This window comes from Oncorhynchus masou, chromosome 19 (genome assembly GCF_036934945.1).
Source record: "Oncorhynchus masou masou isolate Uvic2021 chromosome 19, UVic_Omas_1.1, whole genome shotgun sequence".
Classification (NCBI taxonomy): Eukaryota; Metazoa; Chordata; class Actinopteri; order Salmoniformes; family Salmonidae; genus Oncorhynchus; species Oncorhynchus masou.
In genome coordinates, this window is record NC_088230.1 from 25,505,528 (window position 1) to 25,522,230 (window position 16,703).

The 16,703-nt window shown below is 44.0% G+C and overlaps 1 protein-coding gene across 3 annotated transcripts in view; it reads left to right on the plus strand.

Annotated features, from left to right (window-relative positions):
- Nucleotides 1-16,703, plus strand: part of LOC135506060 (ephrin type-A receptor 7-like) — a 77,329-nt gene that overhangs the window by 6,650 nt on the left and 53,976 nt on the right. For all 3 annotated transcript variants that reach the window (XM_064925439.1, XM_064925437.1, XM_064925438.1), the window contains exon 4: nucleotides 14,399-14,554. In XM_064925439.1, coding sequence (XP_064781511.1) covers nucleotides 14,399-14,554 — 156 coding nt within the window. The remainder of the gene's footprint in view (nucleotides 1-14,398; nucleotides 14,555-16,703) is intronic.

A 16,703-nucleotide genomic window follows, 5' to 3' on the forward strand; every position in this document is an offset into this window, starting at 1 on the left:
CACAGCTTCAGGGTTGTTCCTGTTTTTGTTTGTTTGACCTGGCAGGTAGCACAGTGATAGACTGTGGGGCCATTGTATCTGTTGCTTTGAAACACAAATATGGTTGACAGCTAGCATCAAGTCTCAAAATGAATTAGTTTAGTTTTTTTGGGGCATTCAAATAAATAGTATGTAGGCTTATACACCAAGCCTTAGATATTACTAATATTTGATATGGAGATTTACATTTCTGATTTGTTAGAAGCTGGAGAGACACATATCGACAGAAACAAACACCCTCACATACTTACACACCCCATATGTATAGTCACAGCGTAATAGAGTATGTGCCTGTTTTGTCCAAGGAGAACAAGTCACTGGGAAAGAAATGGTAGGCTTTTATGCAACAGAGCACTTCTAAGCACATTTTTAAGTCCCCTCTCTGCCTGCTCGGGGTGTAAGTGGGGAAAAAAGTGTTGAGCTTATGTAATAAGTTATTGATTTTCCTCTTAAAGGAAGATTGAAGTGTAGAGCCACCGGTCTACAAAGCTCCCAGAGGAGACAACAAACAGAGCCTTCCCTCCCTGCATCCCTCCCTCTCTGCCTTTCTCCCTGACGCACGGTAAGGTGCTAAGACCCTGGGCCAAGTCACTTTCCCCCACATGCCACAGGGACACTAAACGGCAAGACGTTGTCATCTGACATAGTGTTCCCCTGTCCGATCGGATCCCTCCCAACAGAATGGTGGCTGAGCAATTACAAAAAAAGACATCTGTGCCACAGTTTAGATAGCCAAAGGAAAATAAAGCCAGCAATCTCAAGAGGTATGGAACCGGGGATCGATGGAAGTGTCTGAACCTGTTAGTGCAAGTGGAGATGAGGGCTGCTGAGGCATGGGGAGGGGGCTATTGTTGTGCGGGGAGAGGGGGCCAGAGAGGTGACTCTTCTGATGAACAAGGGTCAACTGCTGCGATCATCCATCTTCCGTCTTGGCAGTGTTCTGTCATCTAGGGCGCTCACGTTACTAAGCACAAAAGGCAGGAATCCATTGTCCAGCCCGGCCTTGTTTGCTGCCATGTGTAAATTAAGTTAATATTCACTGACCTTAAGCATAGCCAATGAGAGACCCCAGTGTCACCTTGGAAATAATGCCATCTGACACAAAATAGCAAAGGCCTCTCTTTTAGGGTCAACAATGTCTACCCACATATCTCTTCTTATTGTCCTCTGTTGGCGTCAACATGGAGAATGTTTGACTATGATTTTGTCTATAGATGAAATTCAACTTGGGTCTCTAATTTGGCCTGACAGCTCTGATTTAGTGACAGATCTATAGATGAATAATGTGTGTCAGTTAGTTAGCCTCCATTTTGAACTAACATGACTCAAAGAGTGCTTAATACGAATATTAGGTGTGGTTTTGCCCCATTTGATTAACTGGTATTCAGCTAAGGGGTTAAATACATTTCATGTAATGGTGTCTTCTGGGCAAGTTGGTGTGTCCCCACAAGCGTTAAGTGGATTATATTTTACTGTCCTCTGATTCATATTTATATATACATGATTTAGTTCCAGCAGCTTATCAAGCGAGGTGAAAGAAAAACCTATTACCAATGACCAGGCAGCGAGCAGCAATGTTTCAGGGAGACTTATTCCGGATATTTTTAGGTCTGGATTTTACACCCTCAATGTATCAACTTTTATCTCTAGGTATAATATCTGCAAGAATGACAAACAGTAGGGACAAACTTTAAAGATAATAGAGTTTTCGTTTGATTTGATATAGCAGCAACCCAATATACATTATGTTAGAGTAAAGACAACTAGATTCAGCCGCGGGCCGATTTGTTTCAGAGCGGATGTTCGGGGGACCGGGACATAATTATAATGTGTACACTGCAAATTGACTAAGCCCAAAAATAGATTTGATTTGAAAATAACAATAATTGTATAACCTTGATAACATTGAGACATGTTTGTGAATTTCCCTTATTTTTAAAAAGTGGGAATACTTAAGAACAGATTTACTCAATTATTATGATTATTTTCTGAATTCCTGGTGATTTTACTGTCTTCTTTGACCCAAAACTAAAACCCCCAAATATTTGAGTATTGTATACTGTATGTGTTTTTAATGAAAACTGTGGGGGCCGGGGAAAAAGCATGGTTGCCGACCACTGGATGTGAATCAATGCATATGGGCATATTCTATTTTTGCATATGACTTTGAAACAAATATTTACCATACCTAAATGAAATGGAAATGAGTGAGCCCTGTGAAACTGTTTTGTTTAGAAAATGAGGCATTTGTATTTCATTTCACATGTTAAAGTTTCCCGCAGAATGTCAGGCCTGGCAGCGTTGTGCAGCTCGGAGTCTTGTATCCAGGGAAACATTGATTTTTATTCTTTTATTTCTCATTCGGAAGTGGTGGTGTATATTTAAAAGGGAGAGACATTGTATCCAACATTAAAATGACTACCCTGTTTATTATAGCTCTCCACATTTACAATTTAAACCAATCTGTGCTCTTTCCTGTTCTCTGAGGAAGAAACTATGATTCAGTCTACTAATGAGAAGCAGAAGAAACTGCCCTTTTCTCATAACAAGGGATTAAAAAGAGCAAAGGCACTGCACAGAGGAATACAAGCTACTTTGTGAGGCAAGCAATGAGTGTGTTTCTGTGCTAGGTTATTACTAAATCAAAAATCTAAGCAAATTCATTGTATAAAAATGAATAAAACAGCCAATGTTCTCTTGACTCAAGCCGCCTGTTTTTCCCCACTCCAAATAATTTGATCTGCTCACGTAAGCAAAGCAGCACAGTGGTACCGCTTATTCAGATGCAAAAAAGCATGTTTGTTCTAATTATCGTGATTATTATAATCCATAAACTCGTGATTAGCATTTGTTTGAACTGGAACAGCCACGGACCTGAGCTGGGTTTAGATGTGGAGTGTAGTTGGTTGTCAGGACAGGATCTGGGTTTAGATGTGGAGTGTAGTTGGTTGTCAGGACAGGATCTAGGTTTAGATGTGGAGTGTAGTTGGTTGTCAGGACAGGATCTGGGTATAGATGTGGAGTGTAGTTGGTTGTCAGGACAGGATATGGGTTTAGATATGGTGTGTAGTTGGTTGTCAGGACAGGATCTGGGTTTAGATGTGGAGTGTAGTTGGTTGTCAGGACAGGATCTGGGTTTAGATGTGGTGTGTAGTTGGTTGTCAGGACAGGATCTGGGTTTAGATGTGGAGTGTAGTTGGTTGTCAGGACAGGATCTGGGTTTAGATGTGGAGTGTAGTTGGTTGTCAGGACAGGATCTGGGTTTAGATGTGGAGTGTAGTTGGTTGTCAGGACAGGATATGGGTTTAGATATGGTGTGTAGTTGGTTGTCAGGACAGGATCTGGGCTTAGATGTGGAGTGTAGTTGGTTGTCAGGACAGGATCTGGGTTTAGATGTGGTGTGTAGTTGGTTGTCAGGACAGGATCTGGGTTTAAATGTGGTGTGTAGTTGGTTGTCAGGACCTGAGCTGGGTTTTGATTTGGTGTGTAGTTGGTTGTCAGGACAGGATCTGGGTTTAAATGTGGTGTGTAGTTGGTTGTCAGGACCTGAGCTGGGTTTTGATTTGGTGTGTAGTTGGTTGTCAGGACAGGATCTGGGTTTAGATGTGGTGTGTAGTTGGTTGTCAGGACAGGATCTGGGTTTAAATGTGGTGTGTAGTTGGTTGTCAGGACCTGAGCTGGGTTTTGATTTGGTGTGTAGTTGGTTGTCAAATCTGGATTGATGGTTCTCTCTGCCTCGTTAAGTTGACCTGGCTGTTTCTCTGTGGAGCAGCGCTCACATCAGCACGGCCATCTGAGGCCAAACGGACGCCTTTGTGTGTAACTGGAGGCCACGGGGGCTGGCCCGCTGTAGGGAGACTAGTGGCTGGTTTGAAATTGTTCCTGTGTTCCAGTCCTTTCTGTCACAGCAGTGGGTCCATGGGGATTGGAGTGGGGTGGGGAAGGAGGGAAAGCGGGGCATGGGGAGAGGGGTGCGGGGCATTGGCACAATTTGGAGATAATGCTTGGTTGCTGACTGGGGACATTTTAAGCACTGATTGGTTGTAGCTGCAGGGGGCTTTGGGTCGGGGTAGACCTTTGGGCCCTCTGCTTTTATCCCGAGAGCAGCACAGTCTCTTCTCCCGGGCTAGCTGCCCTTAAGACTTTTTACTCCCGTCGCCATGCAAGTTTAATGAACTAAACAAAAGACGATTAGGCAGGGACATTTCCATGTCACTGGAAAGTCATTTGGAAAGCCCTTACCCTGCATGATGAATTAAAGAAGTGAAGACCTCGCTCTCTCTCTCTCTCTCTCTCTGGAAGAGGGTGTACTTTTGTACAGACACAAGGTTCAGTTTCTGCTCATGCGGAACCAACGCTATAAATTCTGTAATGATTTAATGTGAAAACGTCCTTCATTTTCCACCTGCAGACCCATGCAGTAAATAAGTGTGATAGCTAAGTGAGGAAACAGGTGCTGGGGTTTATTGTTGCTTATTTCAATTTCTGACAACATGCGTTAGCTCAGGCTGTAATGCACTAGGAACAGATTTGAAAAGTTTGTGAACTGGTTGTGAATATTGTTTTTTTCACACTTATCATGTGACCTTTGTTATCAATGTGACATTTACCAAAACAACTGTACATATTGATTATTGAATTGGATGTATTGGCATAATTATCATCACACCCGATACAATCTGTTCTCTTCTAAGCCTTAGTTTTTAATATAGATGCCTTGGTTTTAGGTTTGACACAAAAAATTGAGGCTAAAGATTCTTCCTTTGTTGTTGGGGACGACTAAGTGGAGCCAACAAAATGGGAATGTCAGAAATATAATGTATTCAGCAGTAATTGCACAGCTGATACATTATCCTGCTGTTTTACTTTATATTAGTTAAATCAGTTCAATTTTTCTGTTATATTTCATTCCTAAGTATGTGTATATTTCTAATTATAAAATGAAAATAGTTTAAGATTTAAATAATATTTAGGTAGCCAGAATAGATTTTTGGGACTTTTAAAAGTTTGATCAGTAGGCTAGCTCGCTTTGATCTGAGCTCGGTACGTCCAACCAGACACTTCCTCATGAGTTTGGCTGTTTGGAGGCCAAAGCAGTGTGCCATCCATCACAGTGTAAGGGAATGCTAATCTTCTCTTTGTTTCTCATAGTGAAGCTACTTATCTCCCCTTAAGCAAAGGTAGCACCGATGAATGGAGGGGTTGTCTAGGTGTGCTGAGTGCACGTATAGCCAGGCACAGCCATTCAAGCTATGTGTGGTGTGGGCCTATTTGGGAAGAATTAGTGACAATATGATCGTTTTTAGTTTTTCCAGCCATTTAATCTGGTCTTTCTAGCTAAAATTCTTCATCTGAAAGTTTGTTTAGTTTTTTTGCTCACTGTAGCCTTATTTCCTCTCTCCTTCTATCTCCACCCCTCCATTCAAAAGCCCACAGGAGGTGTAGGTGTTTGAAAGTAGCTTGTTTGGAAGGGGTTAGACATTGAAACTCTATCCCCATCCCCTGTGAAGAGGGTTCCAGCAGGGTCTCAGTTCTCTCTCCCTCCTCTCCTTTGTGTGTTGTGCCACTGTTTCCAGGAGCTGGGTAGGCGCCTCGCCTTTCAAAGGTGGGAGATTAACATGTCTCGGGGCAAAAGCCCAACTGTTCAGCTTAGTTTCTCTTTCTTTTCTTTCTTTCTGGATAAAAAAGAGGGGGATTTAGTAGAAAAGTGCAGTACGCTACCTCAAGATTTTTTTTCTCACAGAGGTGGAGAAGTCTAAAAACACCTGTTGCTAGGCGGATGCTGTGAAATTACTCGCAAGATTTACTCCATGGGAAACAAGAGAGGTTGTTGAAGAAAAACCAAAGGGCATTAGCGTAAAAAAAAACAACTGTGTAGAGTACACAACATGTCAGTAAACAGAGCTTGATGGATGTCCTAACACACTACTTGCCATGGCAAAAACACCCATCTAATCAGAGCCACACAGTATGCAGAAGAACCCAGCTTCTCCAGGGCTATTGACATCCCTCTCCAACAACACAGTGTCACGTTCATAATTATATATTATGCCCTCAGAATAAAACCCAGTCATGGACCTAAAGCAATGATTCTGGAATAGAATTTCATGGCTCTGTGAACGTTGAGAAGCAGGGTGTTTTTAAATTACTAGCAAAGGATGTCCCCGGTAATATGAACATTGAGTTAGCAGTATAATGGAGTTGATAAAACAACACCTCGCAGGGTGAATAGGAGATAAATGTGTTTATGCTGTGTAGCCAGACAACGGAGCACTGAGGTCAGAACAAGCAAAACAAGGAAGAAGGAAAAGACTCTCGGAGGAAATGGATTCATAAAAACCAGCCTAGACAAGCTTCCCATATTTTGTGGGGCCGGTGTTTATAGTTGATATTTGTAAAGACATTTCCCTATCGTAGCGGCGGTGGCGACAGAGACTGTTTAAGGAAAGGCAATGGCGTTTTGAAATGAGAAAATAATCTGTTTCCTTTATCGTGTTTGACCTGCTTCACCTGGCAAACATCAGTGAGCAGAGCCCCCTCTGCCTGGCTGTTGGTCCTGTCGACTGCAGCTCTCTCCCGAGGCCTCCTTTATCACTCTAATGGGGTGCTATCTTTCTAAGCTGCTCTCTCACTCCGGGTCACTGCGGCCTCCACTCACCGGCCTGCCGACTCTCACATTCTTTCTCCATCCATCCTGACAGACACGCAGGCTGGTTTAACACATAATCAGGCTGGATGAGAGGGTAGCCAGGGGGAGGCCCGGCCCTGTCAGGGCCCTCAGACTAGCCCACACCAGTCCATCTCACTGAGGGTCAGGAGAGCTGGAGCACCACCACCAACACACACCATCACCACACTCACCATCACAACCACCACACTCACCACCATCACACTCACCACCACCACACTCACCACCACCACGAAAACCACCATCACCACTACCACCACCACAACCACCAATATGACCATGACCAACACCACTAACACCACCACCACCACCATACTCACCCTGATGTCCCCTCTGTCCTCAGTATATTATATGGAGAACTAGCCTGTTTAGACCCTGATGTCCCCTCAGTCCTCAGTATATTATAGGGAGAACTAGCCTGTTTAGACCCTGATGTCCCCTCTGTCCCCAGTATATTATATGGAGAACTAGCCTGTTTAGACCCTGATGTCCCCTCTGTCCTCAGTAGTTGATAGGCAGAACTAGCCTGTTTAGACCCTGATGTCCCCTCTGTCCCCAGTATATTATAGGGAGAACTAGCCTGCTTAGACCCTGATGTCCCCTCTGTCCTCAGTAGTTGATAGGGAGAACTAGCCTGTTTAGACCCTGATGTCCCCTCTGTCCTCAGTAGTTGATAGGGAGAACTAGCCTGTTTAGACCCTGATGTCCCCTCTGTCCTCAGTAGTTGATAGGCAGAACTAGCATGTTTAGACCCTGATGTCCCCTCTGTCCTCAGTATATTATATGGAGAACTAGCCTGTTTAGACCCTGATGTCCCCTCTGTCCTCAGTATATTATAGGCAGAACTAGCCTGTTTAGAGTCTGAAGTCCCCTCTGTCCTCAGTATATTATATGGAGAACTAGCCTGTTTAGACCCTCATGTCCCCTCTGTCCTCAGTATATTATAGGGAGAACTAGCCTGTTTAGACCCTGATGTCCCCTCTGATCTCAGTAGTTGATAGGCAGAACTAGCCTGTTTAGACCCTGATGTCCCCTCTGTCCTCAGTATATTATAGGGAGAACTAGCCTGTTTAGACCCTCATGTCCCCTCTGTCCTCAGTATATTATAGGGAGAACTAGCCTGTTTAGACCCTGATGTCCCCTCTGTCCTCAGTATATTATAGGGAGAACTAGCCTGTTTAGACCCTGATGTCCCCTCTGTCCTCAGTATATTATAGGGAGAACTAGCCTGTTTAGACCCTCATGTCCCCTCTGTCCTCAGTATATTATAGGGAGAACTAGCCTGTTTAGACCCTGATGTCCCCTCTGTCCTCACTAGTTAATAGGCAGAACAAGCCTGTTTAGACCCTGATGTCCCCTCTGTCCTCACTAGTTGATAGGCAGAACAAGCCTGTTTAGACCCTGATGTCCCCTCTGTCCTCAGTAGTTGATAGGGAGAACTAGCCTGTTTAGACCCTGATGTCCCCTCTGTCCTCAGTAGTTGATAGGCAGAACTAGCCTGTTTAGACCCTGATGTCCCCTCTGTACCCAGTATATTATAGGGAGAACTAGCATGTTTAGACCCTGATGTCCCCTCTGTCCTCAGTATATTATATGGAGAACTAGCCTGTTTAGACCCTGATGTCCCCTCTGTCCTCAGTATATTATAGGGAGAACTAGCCTGTTTAGACCCTCATGTCCCCTCTGATCTCAGTAGTTGATAGGCAGAACTAGCCTGTTTAGACCCTGATGTCCCCTCTGTCCTCAGTATATTATATGGAGAACTAGCCTGTTTAGACCCTCATGTCCCCTCTGATCTCAGTAGTTGATAGGCAGAACTAGCCTGTTTAGACCCTGATGTCCCCTCTGTCCTCAGTATATTATATGGAGAACTAGCCTGTTTAGACCCTGAAGTCCCCTCTGTCCTCAGTAGTTGATAGGCAGAACTAGCCTGTTTAGACCCTGATGTCCCCTCTGTACCCAGTATATTATAGGGAGAACTAGCATGTTTAGACCCTGATGTCCCCTCTGTCCCCAGTATATTATATGGAGCACTTGCCTGTTTAGACCCTGATGTCCCCTCTGTCCTCAGTAGTTGATAGGCAGAACTAGCCTGTTTAGACCCTGATGTCCCCTCTGTACCCAGTATATTATAGGGAGAACTAGCCTGTTTAGACCCTGATGTCCCCTCTGTCCTCAGTATATTATATGGAGAACTAGCCTGTTTAGACCCTGATGTCCCCTCTGTCCTCAGTATATTATATGGAGAACTAGCCTGTTTAGACCCTGATGTCCCCTCTGTCCTCACTAGTTGATAGGCAGAACAAGCCTGTTTAGACCCTGATGTCCCCTCTGATCTCAGTATATTATATGGAGAACTAGCCTGTTTAGACCCTGATGTCCCCTCTGATCTCAGTAGTTGATAGGCAGAACTAGCCTGTTTAGACACTGATGTCCCCTCTGTCCTCAGTATATTATATGGAGAACTAGCCTGTTTAGATGTGAGGGTTATTAGGGAAGTGGAGAGTGTTGTTTCCCTATTTCACCGACTCTAAAAGTGAGGTAAAACCGTTGCTTTTCTGGAATGGTAAAACTAGCTAGAAGGCAATGGGCTCTTTATGAAATGAGATCTGTCAATCTAAGTGGAAGATTAACCGAAGGAAAAACTCAAGTGCCATTGCGTCACGCCGAGACATTAGGAATAATTATCATCTGGTAAGGCCACAGGAAGCGATATGTCAGCCTGTCACAAAATGTCAGCACAGGATGAGAATCTCATCTATCCTCTTTCCTTTTTCTGCCTCTGTGTCCTTTACCAAGATTGCCATTCAATTGCCAAACATAGAGAGCGTCTGGATGGAATTGAAGAATGTTAAGAAGCCGAGCTCGGAGGAAACAGACAAAGCAGTATCTTGAAAAATTAGAGAATTTAATTTCTTAGTGTGTCTGTTGGAGATAACGGCTTGTTGTTTCATCCTCTCGTGGCCCCGCAATGTGGAGAGTGATGTGGAGAGTGATTGAGACGTCCTCAGTATAGGGAGTCAGTCAGGGCATATTCCTCCCTAACTGTGCTCCTAGCCCCAGAGTGAGGCCTTTCCTGTTCTATCAGTACAGTGTATAAAATGCTGACTGCAGGCAGTTTTTTCCCCCCATTGCTGAATGAAAGCGTTTGACCACTATAAGGTAAATTACAGATGCTGTCTGTTGCCCCTCGCTAAGGAGCCTGGTGGAATGTCAGACTTGTATTTTCAACCTCAGCCCTGTTCTCTAAAGACCGGCTAATTTCTCAGTGTGGTGTAAATAAGGCCTGTGTTGTCTGTCCCAGCTCCATCTCCATGTCTTTTAACCCACCGTCTGTGTCAACAAGCACAGCCTGTTAACCTAGCCTTTATCTGAGTGGTAGTGTAGGGCGGGTGTCACAAAACCAGACATTTTCAACTAGTCTCTGTACTTGTTTGCCCCACGTATGAGTTTGTATGTCGGATTCGGCGTCAATATAAAACGCAATGGATTATTGTGAGTCAGGAGATGGACGTGTACGGTGCTCTAATGTGTCTCCGTGTCAGTGTGACACTTCTGTCAGTGAAGTTCTCAAATACTGTATGAGAGGCAGGCCGGGTTTGTCCTGATATTACAGACAAGCACTAGAGATTAAACCCAGGGTAATTATACAGTGACGTGCCCCCCCCCCCCCCCCCCCCCCAAAGAAATGTGTTGCTGCAAGGGGAAAATGAAGGGGAAAAAACTATCACCCTCTTTCACCTTATGCTTCAACATCTCCTTTAAAGAGTGTGTTTTCAGCTGATGATGCCAGGAACAGGATCTGGCCAAAAGCATCTGTGCTGCTGGGACTGGAATGCAGGCTCTGGGATGGCTGTGTTTGTGCATGTCACTCAGTGCACTGTGAGAGAGTGCTGGAGAGGGAGAGCCAGGGCGAGCCCAGAAAATGGTTACCCATGTCACACAGCTGTTGGATTTGAGGCCCTAATTTGCCGCCTTGTTGCTTCTGTAAACATTTCCGGATGCCAAAGCCGGTCAGACACGTTGATAAACACAGGGGCCCTGATGACAAAACAAGGAAAATAAAGTGTTTTTTCATGGAAACTTTAACTTGGAGTACTATTTACTTTTGAAAGTCCTGTGGTTCTAGTGGTTGAGATAGCACTAATCTGGGCCTGCTAGCTAGCGATGTGGAGGCTCAGCCTGGGAACATGGTAGCCAGGCAGCCCTGGGCTCAGCTGGGCCTCCCCTCCACACTGCTGGCCACTTAGCGGAGCACCACTACTCAAACCTAAAGGTAAACAGACACACTGGCTTATCAGAGTGTTTAAACAGCCATGCGTGGTGAGAGAAGAGAGGAGAAAGCAGCCTTTCAAACAGCACCGTTGGCCATTCTTTAACTTGCCTCAAATGGACTGCTCTATGTGATCACAGACACGGGCCAACATGTGAATATTTACATAGTCTTATCAGAGTATGGTATAGCGCATTATGTGTGTCTTTGCGCAGGTACATTGTTTGCACTTAAAGTCTAATGTTATGGTAGATTGGTAAATTAGAATATGTGTGATTAATATGTTTCGGCAGGCAGCACACAACTCTAACCAAAGGCACTTCTCTCACAGCCTTAAAACCCTGTTTTCAATTGCTAGCTATCTCAGCTAAAGTAATGTTAAAGCTAAAATCATGTATTTTCAACCTTTCTCCGAATAATGTCTTGTTTCATGAGGCTGGTGAGATAAATAGAGAGTGACAGGGCTTTTATGTTGCTGAAATGGGGATACCCCGTCCTTTGCTCTCCTCCACGCGCTGAGACGGTGTTAGAATGAAGAAACCTGGGTTCCCTTATCCTCTCTATTTTAGATCTGTCACAGAAGTATGGCCAAAGATTTTGAACGCTTGTAAAAAGAGTGCAACGGAGATCTGAAATGGGAAACATCGCCATGAAAAATTCCCCAGCAGCTCATGAAAAAAATTGAATCTTTTAAATGTTTTTCAATAATTTGCTAGTTTGTATGCAGAGCTATTTACAGGCGTATAGACTCCTTGCCGATTGGAACAGAAATCATGTGGCCAGAAGTCTTAGCAAAGGATCTTACACCAACAGTAGGTCACCGTGGATTAGCAGACTTATAGTGTTGAGACAAAAAAAGCCAAACCTAGAATTTCCCTATTCACTAACATGGAACCCAAACCGCCTGCGCGCGTGCGCCATCGTGCATAAATGTATTTTGTCCCCCCACACCAAACACGATCATGACACGCAGGTTAAAATATCTAAACAAACTTTGAACCAATTATATTAATTTGGGGACAGGTCGAAAAGCATTAAACATTTATGGCAATTTAGCTAGCTAGCTAATTTGTCCTATTTAGCTATCTTGCTGTTGCTAGCTAATTTGTCATGGGATATAAACATTGAATTGTTATTTTACCTGAAATGCACAAGGTCTTCTACTCCACCAATTAATCCACACATTAAACGGTCAACCGAATCGTTTCTAGCCATCTCTCCTCCTTCCAGGCTTTTTCTTCTCTTGACTTTATATTGCGATTGTCAACTTTCATAAATTATGTTCATTTCCGGCACTGACCTCGTTCGTCTTTCAGTCACCCACATGGGTATAACCAATGGGTAGCTGCTTCTATAAACCAATGAGGAGATTTGAGAGGCAGGACTTGCAGCGAGATCTGCATCAGAAATAGAACTGATTTCTATTTTAGCCCTTGGCAACGCAGGCGCTCGTTGGCGCACGCGAGCGGTGTGGGTGCAATAATTGAATAACATGTATGTCTAAATTTATTATGAAGTGCTCACACACGTGACGCGAGTGGTATAGTCAGCCTGTAATGCTTAAAAGTGAATTTGGATAATGTGATTCACAAAGCCCTCTATATGAATAATTTTATTCATTATACTGGAATTGTTTCTTTGCTAAAAAAAATGTATTATCGCTGGATTTTGTCTGGAAGTATGTGCTTTTTTGTCCCCTCACGATTTAGTTTGTGGCCCATTGCATAAAACAATGATCTGTGATAATTCAAGATGCTCATGTGGATAGATTGAATCAGCGGCTGAATTAATGAATTGTCATTGAGACATGTCAATGGACCCACACAAACAACCATGTGAACGATAGTGAATTATTCACTGTCTCCTATCCCTGGTGGACAAGCCTATTCATCTCACCTATTTCTTTTGAAGGTGAAACATTAAAATAATCCATTTAGGATTTCTACAACCTTGTCTGTGTTCTATGGGAGCACCCCACGGAGCACTGTAGGACTACATTCTCTCTCAGACTGGGCTTTGATTAGCAAAAAACCCTTATTTATTTCAAGTTTCAAGTTTTTTTTATGTCAGGTGAACAAGCACTGTAAAATGCTTTTTTGCTAGTTCTAAAGCCAACAATGCAGTAATCAATAACAATGTAATAATAAAAATAACAAGGTAGAACAAAAATACACAAGAAGTGAAAATAAGAAGAACACGATAAAGTAAGAAGCTTTATACAGAGTCAGTTCCAATACTATATTTACAATGTGCAGGAATACTGGAGTGATGGAGGTAGATGTGTGTAGGGGTAAGGTGACTAGGCATCAGGATATATTTTTTTAACATTTTATTTACCTTTATTTAACTAGGCAAGTCAGTTAAGAACAAATTCTTATTTTCAATGACGGCCTAGGAACAGTGTGTGTGTGTGTGTGTGTGTGTGTGTGTGTGTGTGTGTGTGTGTGTGTGTGTGTGTGTGTGTGTGTGTGTGTGTGTGTGTGTGTGTGTGTGTGTGTGTGTGTGTGTGTGTGTGTGTGTGTGTGTGTGTGTAGAGTGTCAGTGTGCGTAAGTGTGTAGGGTCCTGTGAGTGTGCATGGAGACAAAAATAAGAATAAAATACTAGGGTCAACTCAGATAGTTAGTGTAGCCATTCTGTTATCTATTTAGTCTTATGGCTTGGGTATAGAAGCTGTTCAGGAGCCTGTTGGTGTCAGACTTGATGCACCGGTACCACTTGCCGTGCGGAAGCAGAGAGAAGAGCTTGGGTGGTTGGAGTCTTTGGCGATTTTCCGGGCCTTCTTTTCACACCACCGCTGTCCGCACAACCCTCTGTAGCACCATGTGATCGAGGACGGTGCTGTTGCCATACCAAGCAGTTATGCCGCCTGTCAAGATGCTCTCAATGGTGCAGCTGAATAACTTTTTGAGGATGTGAGGGCCCATGCCAAACCTTTTTAACCTCCTGAAGGGGAAGAAGCGATGTCACCCCCTCTTCACGACTGTGTGTGTGTGATTGGACCATATTTAAGTCCTTATTGATTTGGACACAGAGTAACTTAAAGACTAAAGGATAAAAAATGCACCAAATATAGCCAGATTTTTCCTCTGGTTAATAAGCAGTGATTTTTCCTCATGCAGTGCAGGCTTTGCCATGGTGATATTTGTGATGTGTTTTTAAGTAGAGTTTGTTAAGCTTGTTGATGATGCCAGAGGGGCAGGTTGATCCAAACACCAGCTGTTCTATGATGTGAGCACAAGTGTAATGCTCTGTTCCATCATGCCCTTTCTCTTTTATGGGAATTCAAGTGTGAACCAAAGTATTCTCTCTCTCTCTCTCTCTCTCTCTCTCTCTCTCTCTCTCTCTCTCTCTCTCTCTCTCTCTCTCTCTCTCTCTCCTTCTCTTCTCCTGGTCATAGCATGTGGCCGTGGGTTCTACAAGTCCTCGTCCCAGGACCTGCAGTGTTCGCGCTGCCCAGCACACAGCTACAATGACCGGGAGGGCTTGTGGCGCTGCGACTGTGAGGACGGCTACTACCGGGCGCACTCAGACCCACCCTCTGTGGCCTGCACAAGTAAGTACTGGAGTGTTGCTAAGTAAATGAAGGAAGGACCTGTAGTAGAGTCTGTATTTATGCCCCCATTAACACATCCTCGCACACGTACAAACAATCTCGCACCCCTTCCAGATCCCTACTGACCACCCTGAGAATGTTTCATCTGGAGAAGTCTGGTGAAAACACACTCCAGAGTCCATACCAGAGCCCTGCTTAAGCTTCCCAATATGTCTTTAGAATGATGTTAATGGGCCTGGGTGTCTGTCCTGTCCCCCCCCCCCTAGCTGGTAGCTAATTTGCCATTTCCCATCTAAAAGATTGCAATTACAGTCAGCAGCAGTAGCCCTGGCAGCACCCTGTGTCTCCATTTGTCCTGGCCAATGTGGCAATTATGTGACAAGCATTGATGACTTGTTTACACAGGCCAGGGGATTCATTTTACAGGGCGGGGCTCATTTGCTCCCAAATCCACTCCTGTTGCTCCCAAACAGGTTGATTCAGGAGAGCCAAGGGGTATTTTTACACCCCCCCCCCTCAAACCAATGACAGTCTACACAGAGATTGAGAGAGAGAGGGAGAAGAGGGGGACAGATAGAGAAAGAGAGGTAGATGTAGATGTGGAGGGAGAGGAAGAGGGAGAGGAAGAGGGAGAAGGAGAGGGAGCGAGAGAGAGAGAGAGAATGGGGAGAGATAGGGGGACAATGAAATTAGTCTTCATTTAAAGGAACAGTAGCGTGGGCAGGGTGGTACAATAAGGTGAGGTGGAAAAGTGGACTTCTTCTGTAAGTCTGACAGGCTGATTTATCATTAGTGAGTTATTCCAGTGTCTCTCTCTCTCTCTCTCTCTCTCTCTCTCTCTCTCTCTCTCTCTCTCTCTCTCTCTCTCTCTCTCTCTCTCATTTCACTGCCCCCCAACCATTCCCGAGCAACTACAGGCAGGAATCAGGATGGTCTCTCTCTCTCTGTTGAGCTCTTCCTGTGTTTGTTCTAGCCAGTCTTAATACAGTCATTGACTTGAAACAAGGACAGGACACACTGAATGCAATTTGACCTAATTGTTGCCTGGTACCTATCCCTTCCCACCCCTTACCTTCTCCAATCAAAAACTGGTAGAAAAAAAGCCCACATTTCCACGGTAACCACTCTCGACCAGGGCCGTCCTGTGGCTCTTATGAAAAGACTCACTTTACTGCTCCGCAAATCCCTCTTACATTGACCAAGAGAAGAACACATCTGGTTTGTTATTTGTCGATGCACTCTGCCTGTTCCGCTGTGAAGAATCACTGTGAAAGAAACAGGAGATTGAGCTCTCTATTTCACAGATTCACTATGTCTAGGTTTATACAACATAGAAAAATATTCATTCTATTCAAAATTAACAATATTAAGTAAAGTTTAATTCTTCCCATTCAACCAATAGAGAAGGTTAACAATTATTTTATGCCTGCATATGTAAATTATTGCTGGATGAAGTTATCGTGACCACATCAATGTTCGTGGACATTTTCTTTGTGGGGTCTTGTATGGTCTGGGGTACAATAGTAAACGAAAGCGAATTTACATTGCTTGAGCAAACAGCTTGATTGACATATTTTGAAATGGGCGCTTGTAAACCTCCCTTATGTTAGGCTCTGCACAAACAGATAGATCTCTGCAGCAGATGGATTAGACATCTAAGATGAAGATTGGACGAAGGGGAATATAAAGATGCAACATCACGGGAGGTAATTCACTGCAAGAGGCAAAAAGCCACGCAGAACAAAAATTAGGACACTAGTCAAACAATATATTTTGCATTATAATTGTTGCAAATATTGCATGTTGGGAGAGAAGGGAAAAAAACATTGTATGATAATCTTTTTACAATATTTGCTTACTCCATTTTTATGCAAAGCCAAGAGATAATGAGAACTGTATGCGGGTGACACTGCAGGAATGCTGCAAACATTTTTCCAAGCAGAAGCTGGGGCAAAGACTTGAAGCTGTTGACTGGTTGGAGAGTGGGCATCAATCATGTGACAGCTGTGAATAGTGCTGGTGGTAGTAGCATCTGAAAAGGGAAGTTGTGATCAGCCATCTCACCCCAATCCAGCCCCTCTCCCCCATCTCCCCCTTCCCCCCTCCAGCCCCTCTTCCCCATCTCCCCATTCCTTCCCCCCAGCTCCTC